Below are 14762 nucleotides of genomic sequence, written 5' to 3' on the forward strand. Positions count from 1 at the left end.
TAAATTTCCCCTGGATATAACATGTGTGTTCTCACCTTGTGTAACCTACGGTAAATTTAAGGTAAATCGAGTGGGTCAACTTATTTTGGATATCACTTCAACCATATAATACAAGATATAATTAAAAAATCCTTTGTTTTAAAAATTACTAAGCTATTCTGGTCTCCCTCCGTTTCAATATATTGATTTCGTTCTGACAAGGAATCATAATAATCATCATAATAAATGGAATTATAATTAAACTTGAAGAGTGAATTGAAGTTCATTCAAATTTGCTCTTTTGTTCAAAAAAAATGTATCGACGATATCAAGATCACGTTCAGTTTTCCTACAGTATTTAACTTATTTTGTAATGGTTATTTACTGATTTTGAAAGGATTAATTCACTTGCCTGGGTTACAAACACGAAGAAGAAAAAGCGCAAAACTACCAACTGAGTTTAGAGCAGAAGTCTGTTTTCAGGTAAGTTAGGCAGTAGCATTATCGTGTTAATCGAAGATGTCGATTTTAACACTACGCATCCCTTTCGTAAATCCTTGGTACAAAGATTCAAAACGCCTTTTCCAACGGATCTATCACCTTCCTTGTACATTTTAAGCATTCACGGTCTTCAATTCACACCAAACCATTGCTTTTCGATGAAACCTTTTTTGATGAAATCGATATTGACGACAAAAAAGCTTGAATTCAAGTTTTTTCTATTTCGAGTGTTTAAAAAATTTTAATGAATTCCAGACGTCATCTCGGAAACTGACCAAAATCAAAATTTTAAAAAAATTCCTCAAATGTAAATTGCATTATTTTTTTAGGGAACGTTCTCTATAGAGATAACCTGCGACGTTTCCATTTCATGCAAGTCAGTGTGACATACAATGTATTTATTTTTTCTTTTGTTATTATAATGTCTGTCTATTTAGATAGTTTTAATTAAATATAAACACACTGCTATGATAAAATTATTTCAAGTTAATTACAAACTGTCTTGAATTTATGCTTTGAGAAATTTTAGTTTTATTTATTTTCATCTCACCTTCCCTATGCGAGAGCGATTTTTCATCATTTGTTCATTCACATCAAAACTTTAAGCAATTTTCGATTTTAAAAGGTTTTCCTTTTTAAATACATTTTTCTTAATTGAAATTGGAGTGAAATTAATTCTAAGTTGTGTAAGGATATATTTAATAAAACTTCACGGTGCTTGTTCGAGCCATTCCTCCCCAAATTAAGCTGACTGCTAAAGAAAGCATTACAAACTTACGTTCAGAAAATAAAATAAAGACTCATTTTAATCTATATTTTAAGTGCCCTATGAATCATGAGAAAAATACGCTTGAGTGTAAAACTAAAGGCATGTTAATTCAAACTGATTGAAAGGAGGGTATTACGGCAGAAGGGCAAATTTAATTGGCCAACATTTCAATTAGCAGTCTTCTTCTACAGGGCCAATACTACATAGTACCCATTTTTGTCTTAAACCGAGCGACAAGCATTCTACCCGCATTTAAGGGTCTGAAGTGATTCCTTTGATTTTCATCCGCCATCAAAATACCCCGGATGTACCAGATATTTTTTTGTGGAGGACAGAAGCTCGCCAAAAGCTCGTCTTTAGCCACAGTCAAGCTCACTCAAATATTATTTTAACCACCTTAAAATCAGCCGTAAAGTCTAGATTACTGGTCCCATTGATGTGGCTAAAGATCTTTGCTGTCTGATGGAAGCACTCCATTATATGTTACTTAGTCAATATCATCCCGCTAAAGCTTCGTTTAAGGAACGATCTGAATAGCTGAAGCATAACTTCCAAATCGTTAGACTTCCACCATCGTGAACTTGTGTCCTCCGGTAAAAGTCATTTAGACAGCAAATTACTTGAAGCAGTTACTTTGAAAAGTTATACGAGGAAAGTTTTCCGCAGTCTCTGAGTTACTGTAGCTATTGTAATTATTCTTGTCATTTTAATAGCTGTTATTACAGTTAAGACTACGATTATATTTCCGTTAAGACGGTATGCGAACGAAGCGAAAGGGTCAGAACATCAGTTCAAAAAATGCGAAACTAACCATTGAGAATTAAAATAACAGCTATGATTGATTGTCAGAAATAACACCAAAATGTAGTTAATGTTAAGAAATAACTTCAATATGCAGGGTACATCACTTCAAAAATATGGATACCAACCAAACAGACAATGACAATGATTCTTACAATGCACCTTCAGAATCAAGGTGGACGGAATTTCTGAACAACACAACTCTACATGGCGTAAGAAATGTTGTATCCTCAAGAAAGATATTTATCCGAATAACGTGGTTGATTTTTCTGCTGGCCGCTGGTACATATTATCTTGCAACTGTTTACAACGCAATTGACAAATACCTACAACATCCAGTTACCACCAAAATAACCATGACTTATAAAACGAATATAGTTTTTCCTACAGTGACGATATGTCCGAACAATATATTCAGCAAAGCTAAAGTTATGGCGTGGGACGAGAATCCAGCTTTCTCAGCTCAAGGCTTGAATCTGAGTGTGTGCGAGGTCACAAGAAATGTGCGCGAGTCGAAGATGAACAACTTAACATGTGGTTTGGCAATGATTTGCTGCTGTGTATATTTGGGTTTTCCATTGAAAGCAGGTGACATTGACAACTGCACTGATGAGAGAAGGGAAATCTTACGCTATACTCTACAACAATCGGGCGTCAATTTTAACATGGAAGATTTCCTGCTATATTACAGTCCAGACAAAACTGATTTATTTGGAACTGAGATGTGTAGGTTTAGCTGGAATTCGTCATGTGAAACCGATTTTTCACGAAACCTCGCAACTCATGGCTTATGCTACACATTTAATTCCGGAGAAGACGAAAAAATGGTCCGAAATGTCAGCCTTGCAGGACTAAACGGAGGACTCAGTTTGATACTTAACGCAAATTACAGCGATGAAACGATTGGAAAGCTTTCTCGTGGATTCAAAGTATTGATTCACAAACCAGGCGAATACTTTGATGACTGGGATGGAATAAATTTATCACCAGGAACACATGCTTCAATTACAGTTTCAGAACAGAGGGTAAGTTTTCAATGTATTTGGAGCCTTCTTAATTTGGTATTCGTAGGCTAGAGTGAAAGCACGCACTCCAAGACTCTCAGTAGAACAGACACATGGGGTAAAAAAAAGGTGCCAAATTCTTGCGGCTGGAACTCCCATATAACTAAATGGAACGGAAATGCTCGTTAGAAATATCGAAACAAACCCCAAATGGAGAGCAATCTGGCTGTGGCTTAAGCTTTGTTTAAACCCTAAAATGGTACCTTTTTTAATATCCCGCCTGATCAAGCACAGTCGCCAGCACGGTATTTTCACGGCGTTGTTGCTATTTTTTTTCATGTAAAACCCTAAAACGAAACCTTGAGGGCTAAAAATATTGGCGTTCTGTTCTGGAACGAAACACCACTAAGCGAGATGACGAGCATCCCCGCCCCTCCACCACCAACATTGGTGGTGAGGGGGGATTAGACTACCTAAGCGTTTTATTACTTATTTTCTAGTAGAATTGATGAACCATCTCCCATCACGTTTGGTCACGCTCATTGTAACTATGGTCCTATGTACTTAAACTAAGAAGCGACGAGAAAACAATACGTTTATATCTGACTTGATTTAATAAAAGGTGCCTCCCGAATTTGACACGACACCGTAGTTCTGAAGCCATATTTCTGTAACGAACGCAAAATGAGGGCTAATTTTAGCTCAAGTTTAACGTAAGGTACTCTAGTTTATGTGTTTTTGAACCAAAAAGACTGCATATACGGCAGTTTGTTTAAATCAAGAATTCTACCAAATTTAATCAAGAGTGTTTACAACTTGAAATGTGATTCAAAATTAACACCAAGATAAATAAATAAATAAAATCAACTTTGTTTTACGAGGGTTGCACATAACAGTCTTTCGACTGACAAACCTAGATAGACATAAGAAAACATAGATAGACATAAGAAAACACTCGGCGGAAAGCTGAACTGTAGCTTTCTTAAAGCATGCACGTCTCAAATAAACTGAACTAAAGCATTCTACATCGACATTCGATTCAACTTTGAGCAAATCAGGCGAAATATCTGAGGAAGCGGGCATGTGTTATCTCAATTGTCAGCTCCATTGTCGCGGCCGGAAATACACACGATCGCATTGCCTCCCACTAGCGAATCACAGAGAACTATGAACTATGAGTGTTAGCTAGGCGGAGAACGCCTAAAATTGAGAAAAACAAGAAAACTATGTACTCACATCAGCGCTTGAAGCGATTCCTTGGCTATCCACTCCGACATGTTTCTTTTAGAAATAACCGACAATGTCCCAGATGTGTTTGAATGCCGTCGAGCGCTCTCCAAACTTCAACAGTAAAAAACAAAGTCTTTAGCCACGGTAAAGTTCAAGCCAAATGTTCGCGCCAAAACTGAACATATTGAACACGTGATCTGCGTGTCACGCAATGACCTTTGCAATCGCTTTGAACTCGTGTTGTTGATGTTTTGTAATTTCAAGTTAACCGTTTCGTCGTCGTTAAATAAAGTTGCACCCGTCTCGAAGACCCGTCTAAACACCAAATATCGTTATGACCGCCTTCAAATCAGCCTTAAAGTCTAGTTCCGAGTCCTACTTGATGTGGCTAAAGACCTTTGCTGTCTAAAGCAAGCTCAACGTTATCTGTACCTGGCAAAACGAGCAGACCGGTTATCTGTGTTTAACCGCCTAAAGCCGATGCATAACTTGCAAATCGTAAGACTTTCACCTTCACGGGACTTAATGATGTCCTCCGCAAACTTCCTTTAGACAGCAAAATAAAAGCTAGAACACTTCTGTTATCCGAGTCAGCGCGCGCGCCTAGAATTCAAATGTATTGAAGTCCGGCCGGTAGACACAATGAGTTGGAGACTGGGGTAAACTAACCAAAGGTAAATGGAGGGAGGGAAGGTAGGAGGGGGGGGGGGGAGGAAAGAAAAACCAAACAATATAAAATTGAAATCAGTGCATCAAACACTGAAAATAAGCCAAACAAACAAACAAAAAACACTCATTTCCTTAACATCCCAAATAGCCACCTTTTTAAATCAAGTCAGATATATACAACTAAAATCATCATTATTGTTTGCTGGAAAAAAGCAAAATCGCTTGAAGGTGAGGACAAGACCTAAGCTGTGTTTCCTGATGTAATCCTCGGGTTGGAAAGGTTGGGTAAGAAGCGAAATCGTGTTTAACAGAATAAAGGCGAACTAAAAGTGCGTTATATGATGAGATAAGCACCTTCAATCATGTCTACCGCATAGTGAATGATTAACTTATGACGCTACCTTCCTACTGCTAATGGACGCTGAATCCAATACCACCTCTAACTTTAACTTTATTCGTTGCCATTAGTTCATGATCACTTGTCGCTGGGTCCCTGTAATACTGAGGTGCACTGTTTAGCACAGGTGTATTGTCAATTACTAACATATGAACAGACCAAATTTTGATAGGTATAAGAATCATCGTTACCTTGTTAAAACGACACTAAGAAAATGTAGTATAGTTATTGATAATAAATAACCACAAACCAGCACTCTAACTTCACTTGAAAGTCGTGACACACGTGCGCTAGCTAGCTTCTCTTATGATAAATCGTGGTTATTCATGGGCCTTGTTTTTAACATCAAACTACCGGTATACTGTACAAAATGGTTCTATCGTTCTATACAATCAGCAAAGTAGCTTGATATCATTGGATAATCCATTCAGAGCTAATTAAATCCAGTGTTCAGTAAAGCTTAATGTTTGTAAGCACGTGCTTTGATTTTAGTTCACAAATCTTGCAAGTCCTTATGGAGACTGCCAGGAAGCATCCTTGAAGGGTTACCGTACCTATACCATGGACGGATGCATTCATGAATGTCTTGCAGAACGCGCGATCAAGTTTTGTAGCTGTCGTATGCCAGGCTACACTGGTACGTCCATAAATATGAGTATTTTTCTTCTTCCTGAAAGAATTTTTTGTTCAAAAAATATTTAGTTTCCATTTAATAACGCCACTATAACCTAACAAGGATCGGAAAAGCAAACCTAGCAATTACTTAATTAAATTTACACGCTGTCATAGGAGGACAGCAGTAAGTTAGTGACTGAATTGTGTGTTTTTTTTGGTGGAATAATTATAGCCCGAATTATGATCGATATGATACATGTATCAGTTGTGTAAATGCGGAAATTATATTATGGGTTTTGTTGGTGTCACCCCAGCCCAGCCCCATACCCATATCCCACCCTACGTAAAATAATGTTATCCACGGATTAAAAAAGGCAATTTTAATAAGTAAACATAGGTTCACTCATTGTTGCAAACAAAAAAATCGCAATTCTCTTGTTAATCGGGCGTGGCCGATTTATAGTTTACCCTTTGGTCGTCCTAGACGATAGTCTCCTGGCGGCTAAAAATGACGGGGATAGCCTGGGCCAATCGGTTTCATTTCAGTTTTGACAGTAAATCGTTGTAGGAACACTGGGTCGACTTTTGGGCTAATCTGCAATCTGGTTCTCTTCTTTGCTTCGGCGGGAGGACAGAGAAAAAAGCTTAAGGGGTAAAGTACTAATAATCACCATTGTGAAACTGTAGTTGCTTTGACAAGTTAAAGCTGACGGTACATTTTTTTGAGGCGGACTCCACTTTAAAACTATTTTTTATATATTTAGCGAGAAGTATGTCGATTTTCATTTCCGCACAGTTGGGCGTCAAAGTCGCCTGCCACAAAGAGTAGAATGTTTGCACAACACGATTTGGATATATTTTAGATTTGACTAATGACGTTAGTAAGACACTTCTCAAGACGTCAGCAAAACATTGGCAATGTACAGTATTGGTGTGAACGTAAATGGAATTTTTTACGAATTTTAGATGAGAAATTCCGGAATTTTTGTAAAACTTAAAGTTACGAAAAAAAAGACCACATGTTTTGTAAAAATCACAGACAAACATGATCAGGAAAACAAAACAGGCCAATGGGTTTTATTCACGAAAATACAACTTTCTTAAGAAAGAGTTTGTAAACAAGACAATGGAATCGAATTACATTTCACACGAAATTTGCATACATTTGAACTTGCAAAAAAGAAGTATCTCTGCCGAGACATAATAGCGAGACCTTACATTAATAATTATTGTATTCTGATCTGATTGTTATTTTTTATGCATTAACTATTTGAAAGTGGTTCTCATAGATGAAAACAAAACGGTTTTTCATTCACTGCTTGAAGTATTTATAGACGTGAAAACATTCGCTTAATCAAATTACATTCTGCACGAAATATTTTGTATCCATTTGTCCCGAAACTTTGAGGAAATTGAAATCTTTGTGGACAGTACTGCATAAAAGCAGTTCATAGAATTGAATAAAAAGATAAGAACCATATTGATAAAGGAAATTTTAAAACTTTATTTTGGCTCATTTTGACGAAATTCAGGATTTTCAAAGACTGCCAGTAAACGGCTGTATCTTGACTGTCTCTAACGATTTTGCTACGGTTTCGAACGAGCTAATTTTTCAACATGATATCATGGTAGCGGGCAGAAGTCAGTTCGTTCTGAATTTTTCAATACGGTACCTACAGACCCTCTGTACAGTAAAAAACGTTTTGGGAACAAACCATTGTGAACTTATTTTCTATGTTGATCAGTTAAAATCCTTAGTACGACATGGGGTTTGTTATCAAGTTTGTTAGCACGTTAATACTGCAAGGTGTATAACCTTAGAGAATTATTATTATTCGGAAGGGGGCGCTTATTTGAAGGAGGGCGCTAAATCGAATCATTACGGTACTCTAAGGTCTTGGTGTGGGAGATCAAAATTAAGGTAAATTTCTGTTATTATCTGAATGCTTGGCACAGATTAGTACGATACTGAATTGGATAGGAAATGTAAACAAACATTAAATTGAAGGAGAGTAGAAAGGGAGGGACAGGTGGGGGTGAAAGGCTAAGGAGATGGAAAGGGAGGGAGAATTACAATCCATGCTTGGTTATATCACGCAACCTTTGACTTCTGTTGTTTTCTCACAAGAACAAAACTTAAGGTGGGGTTCTACCTGAATTTGAATGGAACTTTAAGAGATTTAAAGAAGGGATTGAAGAAAAGCTTAAGAATGGAAACACCTCCAAACAGTTGACCCCCTCGCAAGAGCACTCCGGGTTGTCAGGAGACTTTTTGGTGTCCGTCCACCAATTTTTAACTTCAAATTCAAATTTTAAAATCACATTAAATCTCCAATATTTCTTATTTGTCTAAATTTTACTAATCCTTTGAGAAAAACTATCGCCTCCCAGACATCCCCCAAAATCGTCCAAAAATTAACAAAATACTGCAAAACAAATATATATGGGATAAGTAAAGCTTTTTTGGATTCCTTGAAACGCGGCTGAAATGGTTTTCAGTGTTTTCCAGCCCTTATACCTTGGGTCAGTACTACTATTCTTCACCAGTTGCTATTACAGTAATGGTATGAAACAAATACCTAATCATTGGTCAATAAGTTGTGATCATTTTCTTGACAATAATAGTTACCTGATTAGGAGTTGTATACTGTTCCATTAAAGTGTAAGGGCTAGAAAATACTGAAATGCGTCAGCCACCTAAAGCGTTGGAAAAATTGGTCTTCAGGTAAAAACCCCGCCTTTATTAAGTATTGCGAAAAGGCTGCACTTTGCTAAGTGTTACGAATTTATATTTTCTAGACGTCTAGTTCAATCGTTTATTTGTATTGTGCGAAAGATATTTTTATAAATTGAGACCATTATGCAATCTGAAAACATTCCAGATTTTCATTATTAAATAGAAACACGAAAAATTCAAATTTAGGAAAACAAGCCTGTCAAAATGACGTTGCCATGGTGATTTCAAGTTACTAGCACAATAACTAATAACTATGAACTATTGCAAAGTTTGGCAGCGTTTGGTTGAATCTTGAAAAAGTTATAAGCCTCCAAAGTCAGCGCGGGCCTCAAAAGCCCCCCCTCCCCCACCCCCGGCCTGAATAGGTTTAAGTGACTGTTTTTCCAGTGATTTTTATTGTACTGTACCCTGCCTTTCAAGTCAAAACAGATAGCTAATTATTAAGCGCCCGATTTTAAGCTTCTCAAGCTTCTCAAGCTTCTTGTTACATATAGCGTACAGCACAGTAATGAGACTATGAAGATAATAAGATAAAAACATAAGATAATAAGATAAAATGCTGTATTTTGACGTTTTCTTTCTTTAACCATTTTAGGCTCAAAGCATGAAACTGTTTGCTGGCTGAAACATGATTCTTGTGTGCTACAAAACGCATCAGGTACTTTTGGTGCTCCTATAATTATACTCATAACCCAGCTACCTGACTTTTGTTGGCATTTGGAGGAGCAGTCATTAAAGCCACTTTTGACGTCATCAATTTGTTTGTCAGAGGATATTTTGTAATAAGCAACTGATTAAGATAAGATAGATCTTTCCACGTGACTGTGCGTATTGAATATCGACTGCAGTCTGACAGAGCAAATCGAAAAAAGAAAATGCTCAGTTTTTGGTGCAAAATTTCTTGATGGCAAAAAAGGCTAATTCAGGGTTTATCGACCCTTGATTGAGACAAAAATGCTTCGCAGCCGGTTTAAAAGATGCAAAGAGTAGAAGATAGCAAGAATAAAAAGGCCGAAAAAAGGAACCAAAAAGGAGCGCATGCTCTATGCGCATGCACGAAAGTAAAACATTGCGCATCGATACAGTCAGTTTTTCTGGACCAAACAAACAATTTGCAATTGGCCTTCGATCTTTCCTGACTCGGATTGATATGAAAATTACACCATTATTGGTTTAAGACGAAGTTTGATGTAATATATTTTTTTAAGGTAATCGATATTTCCATGGCAATCATAAACGGAAAACCGCAAAAACAACACAACCTGATTTTTACGCGAATCAGATTTCCTGTTGAAAAACTAATACCATCTTAGACTATGGTCTACTGGAAATAAAATATTAAAGAATAAAAAAATTATGTATGTTTGATTTCAAATAAATCGCAATAATGTTTTCAAATTGTGATTTTTGCATAATGATAATAAATGGACCCAGACACAAAAACGACCTTGATGAAATTACCTCAAGTGACACCTTGATGCGTATTTAACTTATCTTTCGGTGGTGTGAAAGTTTTGTAGAGCTTCTTCATCGCAATTTCGAGAACAGGAATTTTTCTTACGACTACTCCCGTTATAATTTATCACAATTTATTGAACACATGAAATAACTTTCAGTTGATCAACAACTCTTGTTTCTATTTTGAGCTATGAGTTTTTTTTAAATTATCCAACCATTGTCCTTGGATGATCTCACGTGAGAATCCTGAATATCATCCAATCAGAGCAAACTTCGGCATCTTGATACGTGCTTGCTAAATTCCACCGCTGTCTTTCGTTCTCACACGAGATAAACAACAGTAGTGTGACATTTTGTCTAGAAGATTTTCTGGGGGGGGGGGGGAGGAATGCTTTGCATTTTGTGGGGATAAAGTGCTCCTCTCGTCACACTCTTGCCCCCATGGACTCGATTTTCGGAGGCCCAACTCCCTCCAAAATTTCGTTACAATTCACACTTTACAAATTATGCTGAAACATGAAACGCATTTTTGTACCTACTCTTATTATTTCGCCATTAGTTTCTTTTGTTCCAGAATTGCATTTTTCACAGGGGAACGTCATACACAATTCTGTTGTCAGCGCCTTTAATTTGTAGCACAACTTATCGTTTTAAAATAAAACTTTGGGGTAACGTATTGTGTATTATTAAGCATGAGTGGCAAAATTTTTAATAAAATCGTTCGAGCAAAAAATGCTCAAAATTGAAAATTACCTTAAAATTGTAATGGCAGTAATGGTGAGAAAAAAGCCAATTCTCCAAATCGCCAAAATGAAAATCAGCAAAACTTTTACAGCGCCAAAAGGTACGTTGAATACACCTTCTGGCGTTACTTTAATGTAATTTTCTTAATGCAGTGTCTGCGTCTCGGCTAGTTTACTATTATCATGCAGAAAGTACGGTTTGAAATGTTTTTGCGATTATTTCGAATCCAGACATACAAAAAATTGTTCTTTTATATTTGATTTGTAATACGCCTTTGTTTCAGATAGTGGTCTCATTTATTATATGCCAAATCTGATTTCGCGTAAAAGTCAAGTTTTACTGATTTCGTGGTTTTTTGTTTATCGTTGCCATAGAAATATCGATTGCCCCAAAATATCTGTTATATCAATCCAAGACCAACATCTGGTGAGGTTAAAATCTCAATACCTGCAGTATGTGTTCCTATACGACCTTGTAACGTGATAACTTATCGCGAAATAACATAGTTAATTACAAAACGTTAGAAAAACGATAACAAAAACATTCGGGTTATGCAAATACTATTATAGCACTTCCTCCTTCTCCATGTACAATATGCAAAATGAGCTATGTCATAAACTCAACCTTTTTCGCAGATTACGACAAATGTAGGAACTGCTCCATCCCATGCTCACTGGCAAAGTACAGGGCGGAAGTATCCTACTCCAAATTCCCGGATAGAATGTCCTCCAGGTTGTTTTACGACGGTTTTGGTGACATAGAGGAGCAAAGGTATACCCAAAACGTTATTTATAACAGTTTAAATTCCTTTGCAATTTGAAAGATTTTCACAGTCTCTACTGCATCTTGTTTGTTTGGTTTCAGTAAGACTTAGAGACGTTTGATGCTTATTTTAAAATTGTAAAGTGACGCTTGTGCCTTAGTTACATTAAATTCTGCTCTTAATTTCTTATTCAGTGGCTCTAGCAAGAAATTGATTGATCAAGTTTTTTAAACCCCAGGGTGGTTGTTCTGAAAATAAAAATTATCTCTTCGATTTTTGCCATACTACATCATAATAATGATCACATATGACCAAAGTTTGATTTTATTGTGTAGTTTGGCAAAATAGAAGATTGGCTTTCTGGATAACTTTCTTTTTCAAAACAACCACCCTAAGGCTAAAAAAACTACATCGAGCCTCCTTAATCTGTGATGAACTATGACACGGGCTTTTCCTTCTATAAATTATAGCAAAAGCTTAAGTTTCTTGCAAATTGGCATGAAGTCAGTGGGTTACGAGGAGCAAATACAGAAACCGGCATACGACATAACGTCTTTGTTTGGTAAGTTTATATGTTATTAAATGTGTGCACTTATAACAAAAAAATAAAATTTATAACAAAAAAATTAAAAAAAAAACAAATACTGAGACTTAAATTGAGAGAAGATTGCAAGCCGCTACAGTTATGACCAATAAAAAGTGATGTACGACCACTAGCACGAGACATACCGGTTAACATTCCTTCCACACCAAGAAAAAAAAAGCTGACCTCCTAAATCAATGTAGAGATATGTCGGCAGCCATTTTGTTGTGGCAAGCCTTACAGTTTGAATGGATATACATGTATATATATATATATATTGCGTCCGTTAATATCAAGCAGAACCACAAGAAATTCACAACAACTGAACATTCCCCTGTGCAAAAGCTCTGCTGGCCAGAGGTCTTTTTATTAGAGAATAGTAAAGTTATGGAACTCTTTAGATAAAGACGTAAAACTGTGCAAGGGTCATGCAAATTTGTAGAAAACTCTGAAGACAAAGCTACTCGGAGAGTTTTTAGATTAAATTATTCTTATTTCTTGCTTATTTTCTACCTATTTTTTCTATTAATTTCTTTTTATTAATAATATATAACTACTGTTCATATATATAAATATTTTTTCATGTTGTATTGTATTGTTCACTGAAAAACCTGTTTATGAGTGTGCAATAAAATTTTATCTCATCTATCTTATCTAAAATGAATTTCATCTAAAACATTTTTGCTTTCTAGGAAAAATAGTTATGAAGAGCTTGTTTACTGAGGCCAGAAATCCTACCTCGAAAAAAAATAAAATCACATTCGAAGCACCACAGTATAAATATTCAAAAATTTGTTTTTGTTGTTTTTGACAGGTGAGATTGGAGGTAACATGGGTTTGTTCCTCGGCTGTAGCGTGCTCACGATTTGTGAGTTTCTCGAATTCCTCATTGGCCTCGTGGCAGCAAGACTGTGTAATCGTCAAGTTGACATTTCTCCGGCTTAGCTGCATGAAGCGTTTCGCACTCTTTCACTGTGTCATCGTTTTTTACATTTAACCCAGTGATCAATAACGGTCAGTGACGGACAAAAAGACAAGATTTTAGTTATCTTGATTTCTTATATATGCAGTGACGTTGAAGTGCCAATTTTTTTTTTGGAAGAAGCCGGAAGAAAATATGTTTAGAATAGCACACGTTCAATTTGGGCGTGGAGGCTTATTTTAAAACTGAAATCAGCCAGTGAAGCTTACCTATTTTGAGATAGGATGCCTATTTCGAACAAGGTACGGTGAATCCCATAATACCGTTCGGCACTGCCGCGTACACTTCAACGCTGCTAATGACCAACAACCTTTATCGAAACGGCTCGGTATAATAACAGATGTGAATACATTTTTTTTACTGTGCTTCAACCTGTTAGAGATGAAATTATCATGCAAGAAAAATACATACAAAAGGTAAACAAAAAAAGATAGCTACTCAGGGTTCTTGTTATATCAATTCAAATTTCGCACGGGATAACTAAGATTAACTGTTAGCTGCAGGGTTTTACATTCGGACAACTGAAAACTACTATAAAAAAATACCACCTTCCGCTTGTAAGCCGCACTTACCTCAAAACCAAGTTAACGATATGTGTCGTTTATTTTGGTTCTGTGGTTCGATAAGTATTGAAGCCAGCGATTATTTTTTTGGATTTCATCATCGAGTTAAAAGAAATTAAGAAAACCATAACCGTGAATTGTACAGTTTTATCTGCCGTTTTCTCCTTAGCTTTAATTCTGATTGAGAAGATTCATCAAACACTCGAGTTATTTTCATCAACATTTCCAAACACATCGAAGTTCGTTGTACTGTATTTTTCAACTTACTCTTGTTGTTTGGAAGTGTTATGAAACTCTCTCTCGTGTTGAAAATATTACATGAATTTTCACTACAGTATACGTTTTTTATACGTTCTTGTCCTTGTCACAATGTCACAAGCAGCACCATTTTGCTTTTATACTATCTACTGGCCTGAAAACTTCGTCAGCTGCTCAGCTTTCATACACGGCACACTGGGATCCAATAAAAAATTGTTTATTAAATAAAACCACAAGGTTTTATAGACTCCATGTAATTAACACTGATAGCGTCTCCTACTTCGTTTTTGCTTAACGTTCCGTGAGTTTGTCCCGGTCGGCTGGGATAGCTTGTTTACAGAAAATCATTGGCAATGGCAAAACGTAACCCGGAGTCACTCAGGCTTTTGATTAAGTAACAAATATTGCATCTGACTGCAATACATCGGCAAAGAGTAAAAGAAAAGAAAATGTAAATAAACCTGTTAACGTTTGATGAGTTTATAATATTTACACTGTACTGTTGGTAGCTCCTACTGCGTTTCTCGCTTAACGTTCCGTGTATTTATCCGGGTCGGCTGGTAACTTGTTTGGGGAAATCGTCGACAAAGGCAAACCATTACCCAGAGTCACTCAGCCATTCGACAAAGAAACTTAATGATATCACCTCTGACTGCAACACATTAAATTTAAAGGAAAAAGCATTTCAAACACTCATCGGCTTATTCAA

General features: G+C 36.4%; 2 protein-coding genes across 2 annotated transcripts; both read left to right on the top strand.

Annotated features, from left to right (window-relative positions):
• The first annotated feature begins 350 nt into the window (after window positions 1-350).
• On the top strand, window positions 351-3166 carry LOC144655995 (bile acid-sensitive ion channel-like). Its single transcript, XM_078516207.1, has 2 exons — window positions 351-462; window positions 2148-3166. Exon 2 carries the CDS (start codon window positions 2167-2169, stop codon window positions 3124-3126), a length of 960 nt encoding a protein of 319 aa, XP_078372333.1. The 5' UTR covers window positions 351-462; window positions 2148-2166; the 3' UTR covers window positions 3127-3166.
• On the top strand, window positions 3011-13422 carry LOC144655997 (acid-sensing ion channel 4-A-like). Its single transcript, XM_078516209.1, has 6 exons — window positions 3011-3075; window positions 5843-5987; window positions 9298-9360; window positions 11540-11675; window positions 12138-12229; window positions 13065-13422. Exons 2-6 carry the CDS (start codon window positions 5912-5914, stop codon window positions 13193-13195), a joined length of 498 nt encoding a protein of 165 aa, XP_078372335.1. The 5' UTR covers window positions 3011-3075; window positions 5843-5911; the 3' UTR covers window positions 13196-13422.
• The last annotated feature ends 1340 nt before the right edge of the window (window positions 13423-14762 follow it).

Source organism: Oculina patagonica, chromosome 6, assembly GCF_052425735.1.
Source record: "Oculina patagonica isolate OP01 chromosome 6, crgOcupat, whole genome shotgun sequence".
In the NCBI taxonomy this organism is placed as follows: domain Eukaryota; kingdom Metazoa; phylum Cnidaria; class Anthozoa; order Scleractinia; family Oculinidae; genus Oculina; species Oculina patagonica.

What these genes read in the sequence shown, in the direction of transcription:
- LOC144655995 (XM_078516207.1), top strand. Translation starts at nt 2,167, where the DNA reads ATGGATACCAACCAAACAGACAATGACAATGATTCTTACAATGCACCT.
- LOC144655997 (XM_078516209.1), top strand. Translation starts at nt 5,912, where the DNA reads ATGGACGGATGCATTCATGAATGTCTTGCAGAACGCGCGATCAAGTTT. An exon ending in TCGTATGCCAGGCTACACTG is followed by an intron (nt 5,988 to 9,297) that starts GTACGTCCATAA and finishes TAACCATTTTAG; the next exon opens with GCTCAAAGCATGAAACTGTT. An exon ending in GGTGACATAGAGGAGCAAAG is followed by an intron (nt 11,676 to 12,137) that starts GTATACCCAAAA and finishes TATAAATTATAG; the next exon opens with CAAAAGCTTAAGTTTCTTGC.